Source organism: Balearica regulorum, chromosome 3, assembly GCF_011004875.1.
Source record: "Balearica regulorum gibbericeps isolate bBalReg1 chromosome 3, bBalReg1.pri, whole genome shotgun sequence".
Classification (NCBI taxonomy): Eukaryota; Metazoa; Chordata; class Aves; order Gruiformes; family Gruidae; genus Balearica; species Balearica regulorum.
Genome location: NC_046186.1, coordinates 38,455,237 through 38,480,619, shown reverse-complemented (window position 1 = coordinate 38,480,619; position 25,383 = coordinate 38,455,237). Strand labels below are relative to the sequence as shown.

Here is a 25,383-nt window from a genome sequence, read left to right as displayed (position 1 = left end):
AAGCGTACACACTCTCTTTGAAGGATTATTAGCTCAGCTCAGTAACAGGTAAATGGGACTACATGGATTCCTTGTCAAAAGTAGCTTTCAACCAAACAGTTTCAAATACCACCCATAAGCTAGCTCATGCTGTTATCATATGGAAAATATACTCAAATATTTAAAGGCAAATACAAGGTAAAATACTGGAGCATCTTCCTTCCTTTTTATTTGAGGCGTGTTTTCTTTAATTCCTGACAGAGTCCGCAGGATACCTTTTGAAATAACACCTCCTTCAGATTTGAGTTAAATCTCAAGTTTGAAAAAGAAAAACACGCAACTGATTTTGAAAGGAGCGCACAAAATGATCCTGTTTGAAACAGCCTTTACTTTTTCATGCTTTCTCCTAGCCTCATTGAGCTGCCTTCACTGAGAGTATGCTCACTGAGTTAAGCAGAAATCCTACTACTTTCTTCCATTTCAGTTTGCTGAAAGAATCCTCAGAGCTCTGCTTACTTCATGAAATCTTAACGTATACATTGCCTCTGAAATTTTAAACTGACCCCCAGAAATCACAAATTACCAAGAGGACGACAAATTCTTGTAAGGTATTTTGTTCTTTGCAGTCTGTCTTAACCACTTCCTTTCAAGTTGTAGTCTCTAATTGTTGTATTTTTCGCTTAGGACAGACTTCAAAAATTATTTTCATTTTTTCAGTCACCTCCAAAATTGTTATTCCAAAGAAAAAGGCAAGATATCCAACACTTAATTGTAAATACTTTTGCCTCATCTACTTTTGTCCCATAGTCTTCTGCACTCACTTGCTAAGAAGTGCATTTAAATACTTTAAACAGTGGAATGAAAAATTAAACAAAAAAAACCCCAAGCAAACCACCCACACAACCAAAAAAATACTTGCTTCCTCTGGATAAATTCTGGAGAAAATAAAATTGTTTTCTTGTTAATACCTCTCATCTCTATGTGTATATTAGAAGAAAGAGCAGAATATTCCTAAAGGCAACAGCTGAGATTTAAAATAGTGAAAATCACTACTTGATTAAAGAAATGGAAAAAATCCAATCTGCATTTCTTCCCACATGCCGTCAGTTCTCTCTCTGACTTTAACTTATTATTTCCTGTGTTGAAAGTAGATGAAACTGCATTTTGTAAAAGGTAAATCTAATTAATACATTAAATTATTAGCTTGGAAGAAATCTAGCTAACCTGCCAGTACTAAGAATACAGCTTTTTCAATTTGACCAACAAAAGAGAAAAATTCTCAAACCAAAACGATGTAAAACAAGTTAAAGACTACAAGTAGTATGAAAATTACCTAGTTCAGGCTTATCCAGCAAACTGATAAGAATTCGAAAAGGCTTTAAGTCTTGCATTAATGTGCTTTCTTCTCCAAGCCCGTTAACTTGTAATATTCCAACCATTGCCTACAAAGAGCAAAAGTGTATCAGGAAAACAAAAACAACACCAGAAAACAGTTTTTGAAAGAAACATGAAATAAAAGCTGCATATAAAGGGGAAATTCTCAGCAGTGGAGACCACTGTTTCATGTCATAGCAGCTCATTCTCTCCATGCTTAAGTACTCTCTCAACTTTGCCTAGGAGAATATTTCTGTGGAACAGAACTTGGTAACTCTTATATACCTTAAGTCAAAATGAAATATTATAAACAGATACCAACTCAAAATTTCATAAGAATAAAAGAGAAGACGTGAAAAGTGATGAAGAAGTTGTTTGAGAAGGTAAGGCATGTAGATATTAAGGGCTTAATAAATAATAATCTGTCGATCTAGGATATACCCATGTATGTGGTAGAAAAATGTCTTGATTGACTAGATACCGACGACAACTTCAAAACAAATGAGAAAACTGAGTTTCTACACTGAAGCAGTTTATGGAATGACCTACAGAATTAAAAAAGCCCAACGAAACTGCCACAGATTTTGCTTAGTTTTCTCTCTTTGGCTGGTTTCACTGCCTGAGTCAAAACTAGTTTGTTTCCTTTACAGCTTCTAAAAAAGGAGGAGAAAGAAGAGAGGCAGGAAAACAGGTTTGACCTTGCTATCTGTTATAAACCAAGTATTATCAGCCAGTATCCTGAAAGAAAAATCTTCTCTACTTGAATATGCCTTTAGAATGCCATAATTTTCAGTACATTGTAACAATGAATAAGATGGGGGTGGACTGGATAAAAGAACACACAAAGAGGCTGCTAGGGAAGAAGGCAGAAAGGAGTAACGCTTTTGAAGTCTTTCAAAAGGTAGCAAATGGTTTTAGAAGGCATATGCAATTTGTATTATGTAGAGCAAGCCATTGATTTTAATGTCTGCAAAAAATTCTAAAGCAAAAGACAAGTGAATTATCCTAGTTATAAAAAATGGCCACTCTCCATTCTACTGTAGCAGTAGTACCTGCTACCAAAAATAAAAAAAATCAAATGGACTCTATCAACTCTATAGTGTTGTTAGTCTTTTCAGCAGAAAAGCTTTCATGACGCTGATTAAGCTAGAAAGATGGACAGATGTAAAAGGAAGACCACAACCTATTAACAAATGCCTAAATGTTGCCAAAAGCTCACTACATTCTGTATAGAAGGTACGTGTGAAACTGTATCTTGTTCAGGCATCTCCTCTACACTTGGATAATTTCTGAATCATCTGCCATGGGGCAGAAGGGTGACAAGAGAAGGGTAAGAAAGTGCCAACGAGGTCCCTGCTGTGCTGGAATTCTGGGGTCTCTTCCTCATTAGTAGAACAGCAGATCTCATTACCTTCAGATAAAACTGAAAGCACTAGCCCTGTGCTGGATATCAGCTTCAAGTTGTGATAAGCTAAATACTCTTGTGTCAGGTACTAATACTGGAATCCCCACTCTCATTCCCATGTATAGCACCTCAGTTCTGACTATCAGAAAAATCCTGACCCTATCAATTTGCCTTAATGATAAAATGTCTCCCGATTTCAACATCAGACTCACATCATCTTGAAAGGCATTTGTATACTTTAATTACTGCAAGAGATGGAGCACAGTTCTTGAGGCCAGGTGATCTCAGCTCACTTCACAAGGTCAAATGGTATGACTGCCAGTTTGCTCAACTATTCCTGACTGCCAATGGACAGCAGAAAAGACATTCTACTTGCCTAGAGGGGAGGAAGATTCTTCTTACTCAGATCTTCTGAGTGCTATCTGATCAAATTTTTTCCCAGTTCCCAAGACACAGAGGAGTTTCTGTATCTACAGAAGTAGAAGAGAATTCTCCAATTCTGTTTTATGAAAGAACAGGCTCCAGTATGCTGGGCTCATAATCAAATATCTTCCGTGTATGCTACATTCATTGTGGAAGAGGAGAGAGAGAAATCTAACATTTGTCCTGATCATACTGTTATTCTAAAGAAATACATTATTCGACTTCTTCATTTTTCCACTGAGAAGGTTTTAGAAGAGTAGGACACGAGACCACAAAAAGACAGAAATTACACGGTCACACTGAAATGGCAAGCAAAAGATAAAGATACGCAACTTTGATGAGCATCCATTTATGAAGATATATGCCACAATAAAACATTGTATAGCTACCTGGACTAACATCTCCTTAGAGAAGGTGTTGAAATAGTAAGTGGCATGCTCCTCAGGATTGCTGTGCCTTGTACTTCTGGGTCCTATAAGGGCACCATTGTTATCAAAACCTTCAAGCAAAGAAAAGACAATGTAAATAAGTATTTGTCTCAATAGAATATTTTGCCAATTTCTTTAAACTAGAAACCAACACACTAGCACTGATAACTTACCAAGATGAAGTCCAAGTAATGTTGGCAAGAGAAAAATGATTTTATAGAGTTTAATACAGGAAACTTAAGTGAAACTTCCATGCAAGCAGTTTGCACACAAATTACAAATTTTAGTTTTAAGTACATTATTAACCAAATTACTTCCTGTACAAAAGAAACAAATCTTCACAAACACTGCACAAACCACATAGTCCTAGAGTATCTTCAAAAAACCCCAATGTCCCACAAAAATATTAAAATATTATGATAACACAAAATGCAGTATTTTAAATATAAAGAGATGATCACAAAAACACGCTGACATGACTAAGGCACTTAGGATATTAGTCATATTACACAAAATCAATTTTGTTATTCAAAATTACATGAAGGAGATAGACCTCTGTTTTGTAAGTTTGTATCTTTTACCAAGTAAATTTTTTATTCTACAAAAAAAACACACTTAAGAAAAATATATATTAAAAATAACAATCAAAAAAATATCAAGAAGTCAGTCAGGATATAACCCCATTCCACAGAAGTGTTTTCCAGTTTTTGTCCTGAAGTGACAAAATAGAGGGAAAGCCTGAGAAGATACATGCCCTTTAGCAGTAACTTAAAATAACCACTGTTAACAATGGTTAAGCTAACCTGGATTTAAAGAGATGTAATGCGATTTTTATGCCTAGAGAATGTTAATAGACCACTCCCAGCTATAAAACAACAGGAAGGAATAGCTAACACTGGAATTAAATAATATTATACAGAACATTCAGACTTCAGGGAATCTTACAACGTAACTTACACTTTTAAGTGTAACCCCACACTGTTAACCTCACACAATGTTTTATATTAGGAGTAGAATATCATGATGATACAAAAGCAACACAATGTCATAAGAAAAACAAGAAAAAAAGCTATATTGCCAGAAGGTCTGTCCAAATATATAGCAAATGGAGGCACTAGTTGTTCACAAAACAGGACCAGGAACAGTCACTGTAATACTATCTTCTGAAGTTGTATTATCTTTCAGTGGAGACTATGCTCATGAAATAGCTGTAGAAGAAGTTTCCATAAGTAAAAAAGCAGCATGATATTTTAAGCACATCAAGTATCTTTCAATGACAGCAAAAAGACATATCTAACCCACCAAATTTAGATGAAACATTAGTGCAGTGTTTATTCTGCAATTTTTTTCCCCTGAAACTGGAAAATGTAGGTATGTATCATGACAGTGCATTTCACGGTCTTTCTTTAAAAGATGAGTAATTTACGAGTTAATGTCTGGAGAAACGATTAACTAAAGAAACCGGGATTTTTTCATATTTATCTTCTAAATCCCTGCAACTTCTACAGCAACAAAACCAATCCCCTCATACAAAAAAACCTGTCACTGACTTCATCCCTCCCTTTGTAACTTCAGTTCTCTCTCGTGTCCCTTGACTACTTACTTCCTTGCTCCCAATCACCCACAGGCTACCTGCCTCCGATATCTTAACTAGCTAGGAAAGATGCAAGAGCTGCTGAGAAGGGTTCTGGGTAGCCTGAGAAGCACTTGCTGGTGAGCTGGGAAGCCAAACAAAAAAAGTAACAGCAGACCATAAAACAGCCTTCCCCTCAAGTAGAGAAACCACTTTATGTCTCTCCATTCAGTCTCCAGTTTCTGTGATGCTCCCATATCAGAGACCCTGACTTCACTCAAAGTGGGCTAAAAGTGGTTTTAAAGAGTAACAGGCCAGTTTCATGTGACCACAGGGTTCATTTCCTTAAACTAACAAGGCTGAATAAGAGTAAACATTTTCTAAAATTTACTAATTTCTAGTTTTCTAAACACTCCTTATAGTTAAGAGTCTTCTAATTAGCTATTGTTCTCTGCTATCCTCTTCTACTTACGCCCTGGTTTTGTATAAAAAACTAAATGTGTATTGTATTGATATTCTGCCATTTGGCAGAAGTAAAAGTGTTTGTCCTGTCACAGAATGATTTTTACCCCAGAAGGGAGTTGAAATAATGTTCTAGCTGCATGGAGAACGTAAGTGATCAGTGATTTGTTAATTCAACCATGCAAATATCTAAAGTTTGCATATTCAAGCCTCCATCAATGTAATATCAACATTTTTCAACATTCTTTTATTTTCATCCAGTTGTATTCCAACTGCCATTTACATTCTATAATGCCTGTTCTCTGTTTTTTTCATTTTATATTCTTAGGGAGACAAAAGTTGCCTTTCAGTGTCTATTTACATGGGCCTAGTGCACCAGGCTCTACCCCGAATGTGGCCAGTAATTGCTGCTATAGAAAAATGTAACAATAATTTATATACTAGGAAAGAGTTCCAGCATGACATTCTTCATCTTTTATGTCCATGGAGAGAGATAGTGCCTTTCCTCCTTATGATACAAATTAAGTATTTCATTTTTCCAAGAGCCTCTCTCTGCAATATGGCAAAATACTGCTAATGAACATATGATCCTTCTACCACTTTTAGTGAACAATGAAATGAAATACAAACCTACCTAGAAGCCACGCATAAAGCCTTCGGTTGAGTGACATATCCCTGCGCAGTACTACATGAAGGGCTGCTGACAAAATTCTGATCATGTCTGGACGTGTTGCCTGAAGAATTTAGAAACACTATTAAATTTAACTATGAAAAGTAACACTTTTTTATGCTAGCAGCTTAATGTGCACTAAAACATAGTTAATTTCATGTTCTGACATTTCTGAATTCAGAATATTACAAGAAAACATAATCTTCCTCTTAGGAAAGCAAAATATGATTACTATTTGGAACAGATACTTTGTAATAATATGCACCCTTTATGAACAGCAAAAATACTTGAATCCATTAACAGCTCATTTTTGTTACAAGGCATGCCATTTTGTTTATTAGCCAAAAGCCTTGGAAGTAAATTCAACTAAAATCCAGCATACAAAAAAAAAAAAAAATCACTGAAGAATTTTAAATACCTTTCAATCTCTTAATACTTTAAATGTTTGTGTAAGTCCTAATATTAAGAAAAAAAAGAGTTGTATTGATAACTTCACCATTCCAGTACCTAGAGATACTCCAAGTATTCCTATAGTAACTGATAAATGTGAACAAACCACTTCTATAAGCAAGAACACAGGATTGGGGTTTTTTTTTGTTTTGTTTTGTTTTTTACAGGAAAGCCCAGGTTTTCCATAATCTCTAACAAGGTGAGAATCAACCTTGTATAAGTTTTCCCCCAGGAGTAAAATAAATCATGGATCATTTAAAAACAAAAAGTGACTAACAATAAATGCAGTCCAAAAAACATTCCCTAGAAATTGTAAAATCTATGTCTCACTACTGCTAGGGCAAACTACTCACCCAAAACCAATAATCATTTTCAATTGTCTAGTGTTCTGAATCAGTTACGCTAAGAGAATTAACTTTTGCTGCTTTTAAAAACAGAGAATTGGAAACTTGCACATGAACAAATAATTTGTTTTCTCATCAAATATAGAGTAAATTAAAAGCTTCTGCATAGACTAAATATCATAATTTATACTGAGTTTGCATACACAGAAGTTTAAAGTTAACTTCAGAGGTAACACATCAAGTTAAAAAGCAGAAGGGCAGTGATCACAACATGAGAACAGCCAAACCTATCACAGAAACTCTTACACATGACTCTTGTTCAAACTTGAAGAAAATCATTAACAAAAGACCAATTAACTACTGCTACTGACTGAAGAAGTGGAATACATTTAGGAGTTTGCCAATCCATCTCTCATGTTAATAACCTACCTGACTCATGTGGAAAGGAAAACAAAAAAGGATAAGGTCCAACGTGCTCCTCTGTACTAAAACACTGGTATCTTGCACTGATGTGCTTACTGCTTCCACCTGAAGTAACGGCAGACCCACCAAAATAGTTATGTACTGTATTATTTTAAGAAGGTAGATAAAAGAGAATGGTCACAAAATAAGAACAGTTTTTTATAAGTAGTGATGGGTACGAAATGACGTTATTTTAAAATTTTGAATAATGAAACAAGATAAAACAGGAAAATAAAAAGTTTCATGACTGACAAAACACATAATCAACATAGATTCCCTGAACTATACAAACATTAAGCTTTTGGTTTTTAATATAAGTTTAAAAGACAAAATAATAGTCTATATATTTTTCAAAAAATATAACAAGACTTAATCATTTTTAACTGAAGCGTGTCATGAATGGAAAGTTTTATACAAAACCAAAGCAGTTTTGAAACATTAACTCAGCTTTGCAACACTTATGCACAAAAACATCAGCTTAACTGGAGCTATAGTAAACAAACGTGCATTTTTCTCTCTTCAAAGGCTACGTTCAAAGATAGAGAAGACATCTAAACCCCCCTGGCATTATATTTTTATACAAATAAGTAACACCAATATCTGCATTGTTCCAAGAAAACATTACCATTAATTCAATGTCACTGCCAATTATGTAGAGTTGATCCTCCATTGAAAGCTTCCTGTTCAAATGGGAGAGGACATAGGTGATCCCAGGCAAGCGAACTGCAGGGCTTGTGAGAAGGCTCCCCCAGAGAGCACTGTAGAACGCCGACTGATCCACAGCCGAGGCAACCTTCTCCAACAATGTGTTTGTTCTGCAGTAAAATCAAGTCAGCTGAATTAGGGCATGTATCACATTCCTTACCACTGCCCCCAATTTTATTAAATATACATTGTTACAGGAAGGTCAAAACTTTCTTTTAAGAGGCCAAGAGAAGCCCAAATTATACACTGAACCTTGTAATGCAGCCTGAACAGAGTGATCCAGCTAGCAAGTGTGTGGGTGAATCTGGCTTGCAAAATGCTTCTGCCTGCCCACAGCTTCTCCTTATGTACTCCTTACATTCAAAGAGCCAAATAACTTCCTCATCTGCTAAAGCCAAGTGTTGCTACAAACAGAAGTTTCAGAGACACAGCAGGAAGGCACAGCTACTGAAGAAAAGAATCAAGTAAATGGCTTTTGCCCTCTTATTCCTTGCACTAAGCACTTCTAGCAAGAACAGGGCATAAAAATATCACAGTTCTTTGAGCACAAGCAATCCCATCCCCATCCTCATTTCTCCCCACTCATGTGGCAGCACCTCTACACCCTCTGGCAGGCCCTGGGAGGCAAGCTGAGTAGCCCTTGTTCCCTGCTGTAGTGATGCCAACCACACTGTGTGTATCTACCTATGCAGAAATAGAAAAAGACAATGTTAAATTGCTCTTTCACATACCAGTTGTGAAATTTCTAGCTTCTGAAGTTGGAAATATCAAGAATATGTAAGCATGTGAACAACTCCAAGAACTCAAAGCCTTGGAGTGTGACTTCAACATTTTAAGATTCTACCCCAGCACTTCAGACACCAAGGTCAAGATAACTCAATGAGGCCTTAGGCTTGCTGGATAAGAAGAGCTATTACTTCCCAGGCCACTCTGCTAGAAATAGAGCAATAACCTATAAAGATAGGTGGGTTATTGCTGTCTCTTACATAGCTGGTTTAATGACAATTTAGATATCATAACACTAAATCTTTACAATGGAAGCTTTGTTATCTTAAATTCAGCTAAGGTATGTATTTAGACCAGGAATAATATGGAAGTATCACCTTAGAGGAAAACCATGGAAAAGAAACAAGCAGCATGTTCCTAAATTGTTACATTATCTCAATCCGTAACAAGAATCATCGAATCCTTTAATTGGAAAAAACCCTTAAGATCGAGTCCAACCATTAACCTAACACTGCCAAGCCCACCACTAAACCATGTCCCTAAGCACCACATCTACATGTCTTTTAAATACCTCCAGGGATGGTGACTCAATCACTTCCCTGGGCAGCCTGTTCCAATGCCTGACAAGCCTTTCGGTGAAGAAATTTTTCCTAATATCGAATCTAAACCTCCTCTGGTGCAACTTGAGGCCATTTGCTCTTGTCCTAGCACTTATTACTTGGGAGAAGAGACCAACATATAACACTAAGTCTACTTAACGTCAATTCCCTTTGAAACAACTAACAGTTAATTTATTATAATTAATGTTAAGAATCTTCTACTACACTATTCCATTGCAATTAATATGACTGGATGAAATGAAATACCACCTATCTTAAAAAAAGAATCCACACACAAGTAATAATGAAAAGTCACAGCAAAAAAACCCCCCAAACAAAACACCCAAATCAAGCATATCACCTTATTAACATACCTATCCTTACCTTTCATAGTACTCTGACCCCTCCTCTAACCCAGGTAAAATCCCAGTTAACAGTCCTTGCAATCCTGGTTTCAATGTTTTCCCCAAAGGGAGGTAATAAATTTCATACAGACTCAATAACGTTGGTTTGACAGACATAGCGGCATTGGCAAGGAGTGGAAATAGTCCAGAACTGTGAAAAATAAAATTTATATTTTTTAGGAAGCTTCTCATGTGTCACAATTTCATTTATAGCTTAAGACTGTTACAGGCATGTCCGGTGTGGTTATAAGCATCAGGTTTTTATCTTAGACTTTTGCACAGGCATAGACCACCACACAATATGACTGCCTTCCAGACTGGCAAGTTGGTATGTCAGGATTAATATTATGACCTTTATTAGTATTGTGATAGCAAGCACCAAAGGCCCAGAAATGACTGCATCTTTCACCAATAAAACAAACACAATAAACCAGAAGCATCTCTGCAAGACAAAATGTTATTTTTGCCCATGCTGAACTATATAACAATGGCAAATTTATTTAAAAAAAATTGTCTTTGCACTCACTAAGAAAAAACAAAAATGGATGAGAACATGTGAGGAAATTTATAGAAATATTTTTCTGTAAGAAAAGAAAAATAATGATGTTTTACTTGACCAAGTAACCTAAAGATAAATTTTAAGACATTTATACTGTTAAGTAGGAACAGAGTATACATTTACTTGAGAAATTCAGTCTGAAAACAGATTCTCAAACTAACAATAAAACCACTGCTCATGATGTAGCATTTAAAGGACTGAAAACATTAGAAGTATGCTTTGAATTCACTACGAATGTAAGCATAAGTTCATGAAAGTTACAAATGTGATCAGCTAAGGAGAAGTTACCTACATACTAAAACCATTTTTGCTATTGCTACTACTAGATATCATAAATTACTACAAACACTACCAATAATCAAAGGCATGTTGAACACAACTGCAATTTTCAATATCACTGAGGACTCAGGTCAGAAGATACCTGACATATGAACAAGAAAATGAAAGAACAGTAAAAAAGGTTAAGTTTGAGACAAGGGTCTTAAAATATACACCTACAAATCTACTATTAAAAAAAAAAAAAAAAATCTTTGTGGATACAGTGTTATCTATGTTTCAGGGACAAAAAAATAATCTTTGCAAAGTACAAAAATATGTGTAAGAATTCTTTTAGATAGATAAAGGCAAAAATAACTACCCTTTTGCCACTGTCAATTGGTTTCTTTTTTCTGCAGAAAATGTCTTTTTGTTCAACACCCAGCACACTACCCCACAGTCTTTCTTTGTAAGGCTCATCCTTCAAGATTTGATGTTCAGACAGTGTCATTCTGCTTTCATGAAAAATACTGGAATCTTTGATAATGCCTTAATGTGAATGTCAGTCTTCTCCCAAGCATCAGTAACAATGGCTTTTAGTTACATTACACAAGGTAGCATTTTCCACTATCCTAGAACTTATTGTTAACAAGATATTGCAGCCACTGACTCACTGCACAAGTGAGAAGTGAGCTATGAGTTCACGGAATCTTCAAAAACACGTGGAAACACAGAACTGAGACACTCCTCTCCTCTCCCTCGCCAAATGTAAACATCTTGACAATGCAAGACAGAATAGCTGATGTTAAGGCATACGATTTATTTCCAAGCATTAATATGCACCTTTGCTACCTAAACAGAATTCTGTTTTATTTTACTATTTCTCAAACTGATGAAATTTTCATCTCCAGGGATAGCTGAAGAACCATGTGTGACTGTGTATACCCATATGCATATATCCCTCTATGCCTTATACAATAAATAGCTTAATGTCTTGCCAAATCAAAAACCTACTGGAGGTTTAGGAATCAGTATATTTCACTGCACTTACTTTTGAAGGTTATCCTTCCTTTTCATTATCATCAGTTCTAGGGACTGACAGCGAGAAAAATTTTGTACTTGCCTCCCATTCTAACAAAACAGATAATCTTTCTGTTCTGTTGATTTGATTGTTTGGAAGAGAAAGTTTCTTGCAATAAACTATACTCAAATTCTTTTCCAATACCACTTAGATTACAATAGAAAATGTGAATACTAGAAAATGTGAATGTTACCATTTCAATTACTGTACATACATACATAAAACTTTGTTTATTTCAATGAAGCAATAATAAATTCTAGGTTTTCTAGCACTAAAATTTGCTCCTAAGAAAAGTTTAGGTGATCTGTTTATCTTCTCATATACAATATTTCTACTACAAAAGCACCAGTAACATGAGGGAAAGAAATTGCTTGATTCCTGCTATGTAACTAAGCAATATTATTAACATAAAATGTAAGAAAACAAGAGCATCTCAACTATGCATTTGGAATTATTGCAATTTGGTTGTTTAAATTAGTGTACCTGTAGAGGAAAAGATCTTTGGCCAAACGCTTGGGCCCAATGATTTTGAAAATTATTTCATATGTTTCAAGTGCCTTCCGATGAACCCCTCCTGGCAAAGCTGGATGAAGACATTGTGCTAAGCGCTTGCCTATAGTCAGCTTTTTCGGTACTACCTGGTACTTCGCATTGTTCTGTAGTACCTGATAAATCAACACATTAAGAAAAACAGCACAAAACAAGTTAAACATCAAATGCACATTTTATAAATTAGTTCCTGAACATGGTCAGTAAGTCACAACACATACCTAGATTGCAACACAAGAACAAAAAACCCCAACAACCTTTCAAGATGTAGGGTGGAGCTTTTTCTTTGCAATGCCTTTCACTTGTACACTTGCTATAGATGGAATTGTCAAGGCATTTAAAAGTTCACTTGGAAGGGGCTCCTTCCCTACAGCTTGTCCATTTCATTTTACTCATCCTTTTGAGGACAAAAATTACTACCTCCATTGTTAAAATCAATTACCAGAAGCTCAAAGAGGACTACTAAACTGTGAGCGGTCAGTTAGGGATAACTTTAAGAAACCGCCATAAAGTGAGAAAATGTACGAAACTTTACCACTGCCTGAAACTATAGAATCACTTCAGGACTAGAACATTGAGTTGTATTTACATTTTTAGATTTTTCTTTCCCAATATCATAGCCTTCACTTTGTATGCCCGTGCAGCAAGAACTATTACAATGAAAAAATATTGAAGAAATGGGAGTTTAAACAAAGAAATTATGCCATTGGCATTGCCAACTGTACTGTCATTCTTGATTTTCCACAAAGTTTAAAGGTAGAATGTAAATGCTTCAGACCTGTAATTTTCTATGCCAAATTCTGCAAAGCTTCACATTGGTAAAATGTGTGTGTACAAAGGGAACTATGACCCTCACTGGAGATCCCTATAAACACACAGGACTGATTAGAACAAGGTTTTTACAGATATCAGGATCTGTATTCATTTGTAAACTGCTATTAAAGATCACGATGATATTATACATTCAACTTATAAGTGCTAAAACAAATCAGAACAGTAACATTCTTTGGTCAATGAATGATTTGAGCACCATTTTATAACTCATGCTTCATAAAAATATTGCTGATATTTACATTGGCTACTATTTTTCACACTATTTCAATAACATTGAATGAGATTAGAAGTAAATGTTAGTAATAAAATAGATGTTGCAATCATTTCCACTAGAAACGTAAATAACTTTTCCCTTTACTTAGAATTACAAAGGGTTCAACTGTATGTCTTAGAAAGGCATTTGTTTGATTTGTTCACTCCTTGCACACACCCAACATTTGGCTCAGACTGCTCAAATATTTGCAAGAATATTAGACTGCTAGAACCTTGCACTTCTGTATTTTGCAACCAGTACCCTTTGTCAGTTTCTGAATCTTTTCCAAGAATGTCTGCCTGATCTACCTTGTTTAGCTTTCCAAGTGCCGATATCAAATCTGCCCATTCACTGGAATATTCAAAGTTCTTCAGTGCTTTGTCAACAGCTGCTACATAGTTTCTGTACTTGGAATCAGTCAGTAGCTCCAGCTCCTCCGTGTTCATCCTCCCACGGTGTCCCCACTAGAAACTAGCTTGCAATTCATGTACAGACATTACCTGTTGGGGAAAAAAAAAAAAAAAAGATACCCACAACCAACCCTGAAACAATCGTTTCCAGCAACATGTTATTAAAACAATTTTGTATAAAGAGCACTACATTTTCCTCAAAGGTATTACAAAATATTAATCTGAAATTGTTTACAGCAAATCCTATACAACAACTAACATATTGCACACAAATGTTTAACACATGTTGAAAAGAGTAGATTTGTTATCAAGTCCTGTTTAAAAAAAACCAAAAACAAACCACCAAAAAACAACTGCACAAATCAAACAAAAAACTAGAAAATTAATGCCTGGCTCCTCCCGAAAGCACTGTTTATTCTAAATACAACAAAGGGATTTTTTGTTTTCTTTTTCCCTCCTCTGGGTCCCTCACCAGAAAACCCCACCTTTCCTCAAATCAGCCGTTCTGAAAACAGAAGACACCAATCTTTCTGAATCACATCCAGGCAGAAGACAAGAATGAAGGACACATATAAGAGTCACGCAGCATTCAAGAGTACTTTCACACATCAACACTTCCTTTTACAAGACCTGGTACTCTAATTCAGGGATAAAACTCTACTTTGTTTTTCTATTATCATCATCCACGCACAACAAAAGTATATGTTTGCTAGTGTTTTGTTAATCAGAGGCTTTTGCAATCTTCTCCGTATATTTCCATCGCGTGGTAGTCTACACGAAGTAATTAAGATATTCCAGTTCCAGAAACACCACCTCATACTTTTATAGGCCATACACTATTCATTTCATGAAATTCAATCACTATTTAAAAGAAATATGTTTTTTAAGCTACTTTAACCCCAAGCAATTACAACTCATGATGGGCAATCCTAATGTAGCAGGTTTGTGAAAAAGGCAGCTTTTTTGCCCCTTTTAATTGGGATCTTTTGGGAAGTTCTCTCTGATACCCAGCTTCAGAAGAGACTTCACACTCAGCAGATGTTGCTCTCTTCTGTCTCAAAGGAAAATGGGAAGAAAATTGCATGCAGAAGCACAGGCTGAAGCATGGTAGAACAAAAAACCCAAACAAATCATACAACAGGTATAAAGAAGCTGTATTCGTCAGCCTATCAGGTACAATAGATAGAGTCATGCTGAACACAGGGGCTTCAGTGAGCCCTTCCAAAATGAATGGAGAACATGCCTCGTTGCCCCCTATTCCCAGTGAGCAGCAACATGACAAAATAGCAGGACTGCTTGAAATGAAAAATGTATACGAAATAATAGAGCAGAAGAATTAGCAGAAATAAAAAGTGACATTCTGATTTCTGCTGGTTCTACAGTTGACGGAGATAAATCTTTACTTGATTTGTACTATATCCATCCCTCCCTTCAAATAGTGTTCTCCTCAAAATGGCTATGAAGCTGCTATTTATTAACTTTGTCAACATTCCTCATAAGGAGTGAGCCACTGATAAAACCCTGGGACTGCTTACCCAGTATTTTCAGCTACCTGAAGGACAACTCCTTCCCATTTTCTTGAAACGATCCCAAAACCTACAAATTACGCCACTATTAGTACTGTATTACCTTTCACCACTCCAAAAGGTAAAATGAAGCAAGCTGTACTCTGACACCTCCAAATTAAGACAGAAGTAAATCAGGTTTGAAATACCATGACCATAATCTCATCAAGTGCCCTAGCAGATTTTTGCTCCCTCCTTTTTGCTGCTTTAGTTAGCAGGTGCTTCTGAAGATAAATTGACAAGAATCCAGCTTTAATCCTCCCAACCCCCTTTTTTTTTTTTTTTTTTTTTTTAAGTGCAAGATGCACGTTAAAAAAAAGTGTTGCTTCAGTCAGAGACAGTACACCACCACTCTCAGTCGTGGAGAGGGACTTTTGAGAACCCTTTTACCCCTGACCTTTCATGTGGGGGCACATGTAAGGTGCCAGACAAGCCTCTCTTCTGCCATCATCACATTTATTTCTTCTTCTACAGAAGAAACAAAATTCTGCTTAATCATTTCTTTATCCTTACTACTATCTTTCTCCTCATACTGCTTATCATCTGCTTTCTCAGCATTGTAAGGAAAGTTGCAAGAACGAAAAACAAGAAAGGGATGGACAAAAGGAAGAAAAAGAGCTGGGATAGCAGAAGTGAATAAAAAGGCCAATAATTATAAACCTCTTGCCCTCTTGATTCTGATGGCAGACTAACAATGACAGATTGTCTCCAAGGCAGAACAGAACGCAAATCATTACTTAAAAAACATATTCTGGGTGCCAAATTGATAGATTTCATGATACCCCACTGGCATAAAGCACTTAGATCTCACTTTTTATTTTAAAAAAGTATTTCATGTGATTTCATTTTATAATAAACATATTTATTTTAAGTCCAGAAAAAGATCAGATATGCTTTGAAAAAGCTGTAGAATACCAACAGATTTCTCAAAGAGACAGTTGCAGAACTGCCAATGTCTGATCTCTGAAAGTAAAATAAAGTATTAACACTAAAAAAGAAGAAAGAACCAACATACAAAAGCGGCACAATTCTTATTTTTTGAGGCACAAAGGATGGAGAAAGAAGTTGACACAGTGAATAATGCTCTCTGAGTGAAGAAAGCATTAGCATCCTTTTCTTATCCAGCTAAAGCATAAATGCAACCACTTATGGCTGAGTGGAAAATGGGGCTCTGTCTTCCTCAAGTGCCTGAAAAGCCTGAAAGCTGAGAGCAGACTGATTCAGGACTACCAAAGGTTAGACAAACCCAGCAGGAACACAGCGTTAAATAGGTAGCTTTTATTGGACTTACTAACTGATCGGAATATTCTCTTCCTATTTAACAATAAAAAAAAATAACAACTGATGGAATAACCAATGCTTTTAGACAAGTCTATCGTGTTTCAGCTGATACTAATGAACTTAGTCTTGTCATGTAATTGATATCCACATTTATCCTTGTGTTATCAGCGAATTTATTCATTATAAAGTTTTGTGTAAAGAAGAAAACACATACACTGTTTTCTTACTACCTTATGGTTATGGGGTTTCGTGGGGTTTTTTGGTGGGTTTTTGTTTTGTGTGAGGTTTTTTGTTTGTTTGTTAAGAAAAATAAGCTTTACATAGTTTGAGGGTACAGGGAGAGAAAGAATTTGCTTATTTTTTCCCCCACAATGAAGAGTCTCTATTTTAGACAATAGATCTTCCAAATCCTATCAGTAGCTATAATAAGCCAGGGATGCAAAGAAGATACTTTCTATATGTTATGTATTATTTTTATAAACCTGGCACTATTTATACTACGATCATTGAAACTTCAGGAATGCCCATTCTTATTAGCTCTCACATATAAAAATATGCTTATTCTACAAGGTTTACTTTTTGTTTTCAATACAACATTAAAGCTTAGTAATGTCTATCTCATAAGTAACACACCCTTATTCTTTCATGCTTTACTACTTGAAAAATGAGATAAATAATAAAATTTCATAGATTAAAACCATTGAAAACCAGCAGTTTCTGCCACACCATCAAACCGCCCAAAGGATAAACCAATTATCTTGCCATTCCATAATCACCATTTAGCACAAGGGCCAACTTTCCTTGGAATATTCTTTATTTCTTTCTCTTTTTAAACAAAGGTATGTAGAGCACCATCCTTTGCTTTTGAATTGGGTTTTTTTGGTTGGTTGGTTGGCATTTTTTACCCTTTCGGCATACCTAATGAGAAGAGACAAGCTTCTCAGATTGAAGGTTCAGACATTCTCATGAGCCTGGACATAGGTAATCATTGACCTGTTAGATAACCATGCCTCTTTTTAATGCATGACAAAAAGGGAATGGGGATGTTGGAGCAGAAAGCTTATAATCAATGAGGAAGAAACTACTTAAGAAACGCTATACACTTTCAAACTATTTCACAAAACTATATTTAAATCACAAGCGATTGCAGAAGTTGGTCTTGACACTCACTACCTTCCACTTCACCTTCTCATGGGGATTAAAAAACAGACACTGCACAATACAGGCATCCAGGTATATCCAGAAGAGTCTTTGAGTATGACTTTGACAGGGAAAGCAGTTATATGGGACTGTGGCTCTCCTTTTGCTGGGGGTTGTGGATAGTGTGTTTGCAGAGCAGCCTTCAATTCCTGTCATCAATGAGGTGGTATTGGTTTTCCTCCGAGTCCTTTTAAGATGATACTGCTACAGCTGTGTTTTCCACAGGAAACACTCATCCTTCACAACTCATGTGCCTAAGAGCCTTCTGTCTCACATCAACAAGTTAGTAACCTGTTTAAGAGGCTCTAAGTGGTGTTCACTGAAGCTAAAGAAACTCAATTGAGAACAATAGCTTCATCAACACTTATTCAATAAAAGCAGCTTTCATCTAGATTCTGTCTCAATTTAATCACAAAGTTATAAGACTTCCAATGATTCATAAGCTCTCCTGTATTTGTTGTACCCCAAAGCTCCTTTTCAGGTTTGATTTGCTACTGTTCCACCCTTACATTTTTCAAGCCTCACAGAATTGCCCTATTTGTCTCCTTCACACCAACCTGCAGCAGTGAAACGGTCACTTTCTGGTACAGGTCAAGGGGCTGATCGCTGCGGAGCACACATCTGTGTACATCATGTCACTTCGAGAATTCTCAAGATCTGTCCCAAGTACTCTAAGAACCTGAGCTCACAAACATGGTCCCTTTGATTTCCTCAGAGTTTCAGCTTTGCAATATTTCAAGGTTTTTCTTTGTTTACTGTTTCAAGCATGGCTATGGGACATATAGTTAAAGAACTGCTAGATAATTAAAAAGCAGATGAGAAAAATTTCACAGTACTGAACTATTGCTTTTTAAGCTGTGTACAGTGCCCACATACTAAGCTAGTAACTGCAGAAACACATTTTTATTTAAATAGACTTAACACAAACACATATTTGAATACATGGAAAACAGAAGCCTTGTCATTTGGTAATTTGTTATGCTTTGCTTCCCCTCAGAAGCATTTAAAAGCATCAATAGCAAAATAAATACTGCAGATCCAAGGCTAGTCTCTTAAGACAAAAATCAAACATTGGAAATACATTATTCTATCACCAAAGATAAAGATTTTTCAATTACAGCTAATAACTCTATTTCTAAATTGACTTTCTACAGAGTCCTCTTATTTCAGAATTTTTCAGAGAGGCATCTCTAACATCTTCTGAAGACTAAGAACTGTTTGAGCTTGTTATTTTGGCTGATTGCTATCCAATACAGTAATGAAAGATGCAAAAAAAGACCTATTACCCAAATAGACAAAACAAAAAATATATTGTATAATTAACTACAATTAGGCATGACCGCATTAGTATTGTGCAACAGTATAGAACACTTAAGATTTAATATTGTGATTAATAACTGCTCAATACACTTTTCTACTCAGTCAAAATTCACAAGTGGAAACAGCTTATTACATTTTTCCACAGAAAAAATAACACTGCTGTAGGTGTTCAAATTCCTTTCCATGCCAAAATTCATTTAAATCAGCATAGCAATCTGTGCATTACACATGCTGGCAACTTTTATATCAACATGAGATGTTTTCCTGACAGTCATTCTCATTCAAAAAAGAATTAAATGAGAAAAAACCTATGGCTTGTACTACAGAGGTTAGAGGTACTCAACAGGATGTGCTCCCTCCTGGCTTTAGGATCTACAAAACATGTCTATTATTACACTAAAAATAAATTGTCTGTAAAAAGAAACTATGTACACTTTTTCTTCTTTTGGATATATGGGAAGTCCCAGAAGAAAGATGACTGGAATAAAACTGTAGGTCTACCACTGAGCATAGTCTGATGGACATACATAAGGAGCATAAAATTTTCTTTCTGCCATTGCTGTTTATGGTATTCCAAAGTCTGACTTACACCAGACACAAGTTCATAAAGAGGAACAAGTAAGAAGCTTAAAAATTCATAAGGAACATACAATAAATCTTTTCAGTAATCAACTTCTCTATTCATTAAAAAACCAAATTTATCATTACGAACAATCTCTTAGGGAATGTATTTGCTTTAGAACATAATTTTTCAAAAGTAAAAACATATCAAATCTATGTCTATCTGTTTATCAGAGAAGAAAGTGACCAAAGACTTCTCACTCTTGTTGGTAAACACGTGTCTCTTCCAATTGCCTCTTAAAAACCAGTTTAGGGTGACATTTTAATCCCTCTACTCACTTCTATTTTATTATAGCTTTTCGATATATAATAGGTGAACTACAAAACAGTTTGATACTCTAGACTGCAATTTTGATTCCAGACCCACCAACAGAACACTACTGATTCCTTTTCTTCTGGCCCTAGTGCACTGTAACTACATACTACTCAGGACTGTCTTACTGTTCGTGGCAACGTACCAGGAAAAAAGCAGCCCTGTTCACTACAGGGATCTCCAAGCACTGCTGTAATAAAGCAATGAAAGGTTTCCTCTGTTAAAATAATCTTTGACTTAATGTCAAATAATTATTTTAACAACATCTAACAGTTAAAAATGAATTCAAACAATCTGAATAAAACAAACTAAATACATATCCCAAGCACAACTACAGGCTGGGCAGAGAATGGATTGAGAGCAGCCCTGAGGAGGACTTGGGCGTGTTGGTGGATGAAAAGCTCACCATGAGCCAGAAATTTGCGCTTGCAGGCCAGAAAGCTAAGTGTATCCTGGGCTGCATCAAAAGAAGAGTGACCAAGGGACGTGATTCTGCCCCTCTACTCTGCTCTCATAAGACCCCACCTGGAGTACTGCATCCAGCTCTGGAGTCCTCAGCACAGGAAAGACATGGACCTGTTGGAGTAAGTCCAGAGGAGGGCCACAAAGATGATCTGAGGGCTGGAGCACCTCTCCTATGAGGACAGCCTGGAGAAGAGAAGGCTTCAGGAAGACTTTATAGCTGCCTTCCAGGACCTGACGGGGACCTACAGGAAAGCTGGAGAGGGACTGTTTACAAGGGCTTGCAGGAATAGGACAAAAGGTAATAGCCTCAAGCTGAAGGAGGGTCGATTTAGATTAGATATTTGGAAGAAATTCTTCTCTATGATGGTGGTGAGGCACTGGAACAGGTTGCCCAGAGAAGCAGTGGATGCCCCATCCCTGGAAGTGTTCAAGGCCAGGTTGGACGGGGCTTTGGGCAACCTGGTCTAGTGGAGGTGTCCCTGCCCATGGCAGGGGGGTTGGAACTAGATGATTTTTGAGGTCCATTCCAACCCAAACCATTCTATGATTCTATACTAGCCAATGAAAGCATTGTAGTGGCACACAACAGATGCTCGAGTGACAATGTGATAGTAGTGTATAACAGACATCTTTTCTAGAGTTAAGTCCTCTTGCACTACACAAATGGTGGAATTTTACTTACACTGAAGTTTCTACTTTTGAAATATATTCTTTGTGAGATCAAATCAAACATTCAGATTTCACAGATCTGAACTCACGTCACTCAGTAAATAAAAGATGATGATTTGCATCTTCTTCGTTATCACTCAGGTCAACCATTAACTGAAAATACTTTCTTCTTCCTAAAATAATATTTTCCCATGTTTTCTCCTTTCTAGCAACAAATGATTCCTGCATTATCCATCTACTATAACATAATCAGCATGCATTTTACATCTAAAATTAAAAAAATTTCAGATAACCACACTTATTTTAAATTATGCAAAATATCTAACGTGTCTTATTAAAAAACAGATGGCAATTTAAGTCAGAATAACACAACAGAGAAAAATGGGGAAATGCTTCTTTGAATTTGTGGTTATCCTTCAATGCCCACTTACAAGTATTTTTCTTGTCCCCCTCTTCCCTTTGTTGACCACTATATTTGAACAACTAATATTTCAGTCTAGATCTAGAACTGGTCACTATTTCCCTGTTATTCAATTACATATATGAAGGAAACAAAACCAAAACAAAGACCTAGAACTTAACCTGCACTCTTTTGACACGTTTGCAGAGGGTTTCCTCTTTAAACTTCATTTCATCTCAGTTCACAGAGTTACTGTCTTTAAACCCAATTTAAATTATAGCAGCAATGCATCCATCAAAGAAACATAAACAATCTGGGTAAAGGCACTTTTTAAACAATCTTCATTTCAGTTTCCTGGCTGACATCACAAGAATCCCAAATGCAGAATATAACATTAAGACTTTTAATATACGAAATGTAACCTCCTAGAGTCAACCAGTCACTTTGACAATGCCAAGCCAAACAGAAACACAAAATCCTTACTCAGAAATTAAGCATTACATTATATATAGTGTATCACCTACTGTTCCCTGGACTAAACCAAACTGTTGCCATGCTGAAAAAAGGTTGGCTTGAGCCCTGAGTTGGTAGGGCCTTTTTCAGCTATCCACATGCAAATCTGCAACAGTGCACAGTTAGCAGTTTCCCCACCTTCATAAAATGATCCTGAGACAGCATGTAAGAAATAAGGCTGTCTGGATTACTCTAAACAGAATATGGAAGGTATTTATCTGACACAGCCAAAATCCATGGTAACCACACAAGTTTGGTGGGTTGGAAAAATCATTAGCAAAGAGAAAACGAGCATGTTCTGGTGTGAGTACAACTGCACCCTCCCCGTGGCTCCCGCACTACCTGTCAGCACCATAAGCTTTGTGCTTTTCCTGCCCCATAGTGGAACCACCCAGGTCTCACATGCGCCGACGAGGCTTTGGGGCTACTGTCCTCTCTGTTGAGCAATGATTGATAAGCAAGTACATGATTTCAAATATTTACCTTCTCTCCAGGTGTCTGAGCACAGTAACAAGACAAGGTTTCTAAAATAAACTGCAATTTATTTTCACTTTTACATGTTTCAGTCTTACTCCTTCTAATGGTCACTATACCCTCTCTGAAAAGTATTCCTTTTTAACTAGCTAGCTCTCTTCTTCTGATCATTTCCAAACATTTACCAACAGAAGAGTTATCTTGAGGTATTCTTTTTCTTTCTTGCTTACTTTTTACTCTCAGCAAACTAGTAAATCCAGTTAGTATAGTAATACAGTTAAAGAAATATATAAACAGAAAAGCCATAGCAAACATAACAAGGAAAACCAACTCAAATCAGTACGACTACGTTTAAACCTAGATTTGTACTACACTTTGTTTTAAAGGAGAGTGTGCCAACTTCCAGACACTTTTCAGCTTGTACAAAAAAAAAAAAAAAAAAAAAAAAAGACTTACATGAGTTTCATTGTCTTACATTATACTTGTAGCACTCTACTGCTTCCCGGGTAACGCTATGCCTCCACATTGTGATATCTCTTTAAACATTCCAATGCACAGTTTAACATCAAATCTACCAACTTAACAACAACAAAAGGTGGCCTGATAATTTATTCATTTATTCTTTGCTCACAATAACTTTAAAATTGAAGATTTAGACAAACCCTTTATTCATCCATACACATAATTCTAATAGTATGTCGCTTCAAGTGAGTTTAACATTCTGTCTCCAAACAACCCTGATATTTCTTTTCACAGAAACATGTCAGAAGTTCTCGTATCCTTACCATTGCCCTAGTCAGGTAACCTTTTAATAAAATGCATTTGGGCAAGACTTTGTGCAACTTCCTCTTTTATTATACCCCAAGGTCCTAAGATACTACTAATTCATCATTTTTAAATTTCAACTCATTTCTATCATTTTATTCTGATTTCAATGCTGAAATAGTGTCATATGCCATACATATACCTATACGTTATCTAGATTGTAGTTATATTTTGCAATGCACCTGATTTCACATATTCTGCAGATGGATTTCAAAGGAATTTGCAAAGTAGAATCCTTTTCTGATTGTTCTGAAAATAGTGGCTGGACCAAAACTTGTTTGCTCTCTGTATCCTCAGGAGTAAGCCAGAAAAGATATAAATATAAGGTTAAATCCCCTTTGATTTTTGCAAATGATACTAGAAACCAAATTAGGCCATGTGCCATTCTTTGGCTTTACATAATTTTTTATGCTTATATTGAAGTACAAGTTTCTGATAAAAATAGGGAAGTGTTGACTAGTAAAACCATTTACTGAATCTCTTTGGTGTTTTTTTCTCATTTCTTGTTTCAGTTATTGGGGAAAAATGGTTGATCCCGCAGTGTTTCTTCTCCCCAAGCTCTGAGAGAGAAACAGGTTGCTTACTGTTTCTATTTATCATTCAACTACTTTTCAGCTACAAGTCAGGGCAACATGATTATTAATCTGAAAGACAATTTATGTGCATACAAATAAATTACTTCCATTTTTCTACTTCATGCTTTAGCAGGTATCATTTAGGTTAGTTTCTTTTCTATCTCTTATTTTTCTCAAGAATTTTCACAACAGTGTTTTTTTTACAACATAGTTCATACCTCTTCTTGGTTCTCTTCTACACACTGCATATTTAATATAACACATCTCCCCCAAAGTAAGAAAGAAAAAAAGTAGAGTAGTAATAAGCATTTTCAGTCAGCCCAGCCCAAGCAGTCATTCCCAGCTAAGCACAAAGACACTAAGTACGGACAGCAGTAACTCTGGTCAAGAGAACTAAGCCAGTGATGAACACATGGAAGTGTCCTCCCCTTATTCAAAGGGAGAACAATGACAGAAGAATACAGGCTGAGCCCACATACACCAGACAGACTGCATTCTTACCTGTGTAGCTTGCTATGCATGTGATGAGTATTTCTAGTGGTCAGAGTAACATGCAAGTATTTTTACACAAGAAAAGTACTATGAGTATAAACATGGCCTAACTTGCGAACATAACCATCCACTGAAACACGCTCCACTAATGGAAGACATAGGATAACTTGTCTTTGCAAGATGCTGTTTAAATATCTATGGTCACAGGTGCTACCAACAAGTTGGGAAAGTAAGAGATTCAGTAAGTTAGAAAAGTAGTCTCTCCTTCCCCATCTCTCATTTATAGGCTACACAGTGTCCAAAAGCACCTACTCTCATTTCAATTAAAACCTGGAAGTATACTGTTGACATTCCACCTGTTTCCAAACTGACCTTCCTCCACGTGACATTCATCCATGTTATATTCAAAATGACTGTACATTTTGGATAATCACAATATTTAGACATCAAACTATTATTACAACTGCAAAAGGTCTGGTGTATTTCAGCTTGTTTTTGAAAAGTTACCAATATTTAAATAAAAAAATAAGCAAATCTGACAGCCAGGCCAGCATAAATATTTAACACTGGCAAACCAAGGCTTGGCAATGAAATGAAAGACTACGATCTTCAACCGTGTATTATGTCGCTTTATTTCCTGCAAGCATCTAGCCCATTACTATTTAGTTAGAGTCTTCCCAGCACTTCACACTCCTATAGCTGGAATTCAGGTATCACTTTATGCC

General features: G+C 36.2%; 1 protein-coding gene across 10 annotated transcripts in view; it reads right to left on the bottom strand.

Moving 5' to 3' along the window:
- The window catches only part of DOP1A (DOP1 leucine zipper like protein A), a 68,374-nt gene that overhangs the window by 41,874 nt on the left and 1,117 nt on the right, over positions 1-25,383 (bottom strand). For 6 of the 10 annotated variants that reach the window (XM_075747589.1, XM_075747591.1, XM_075747594.1 and 3 more), the window contains exons 2-9: positions 13,844-14,035; positions 12,383-12,564; positions 9,985-10,155; positions 8,196-8,385; positions 7,538-7,636; positions 6,279-6,378; positions 3,571-3,680; positions 1,313-1,421 (exon numbers count right to left, since the gene is read on the bottom strand). In XM_075747589.1, coding sequence (XP_075603704.1) covers positions 1,313-1,421; positions 3,571-3,680; positions 6,279-6,378; positions 7,538-7,636; positions 8,196-8,385; positions 9,985-10,155; positions 12,383-12,564; positions 13,844-13,981 — 1,099 coding nt within the window. In that variant the 5' untranslated portion in view covers positions 13,982-14,035. Of the gene's footprint in view, positions 1-1,312; positions 1,422-3,570; positions 3,681-6,278; positions 6,379-7,537; positions 7,637-8,195; positions 8,386-9,984; positions 10,156-12,382; positions 12,565-13,843; positions 14,036-20,770; positions 20,890-23,222; positions 23,347-25,383 lie in introns of those variants that run through there. The other 4 variants (XM_075747592.1, XM_075747590.1, XM_075747586.1 and 1 more) reach the window with 3 other exon arrangements.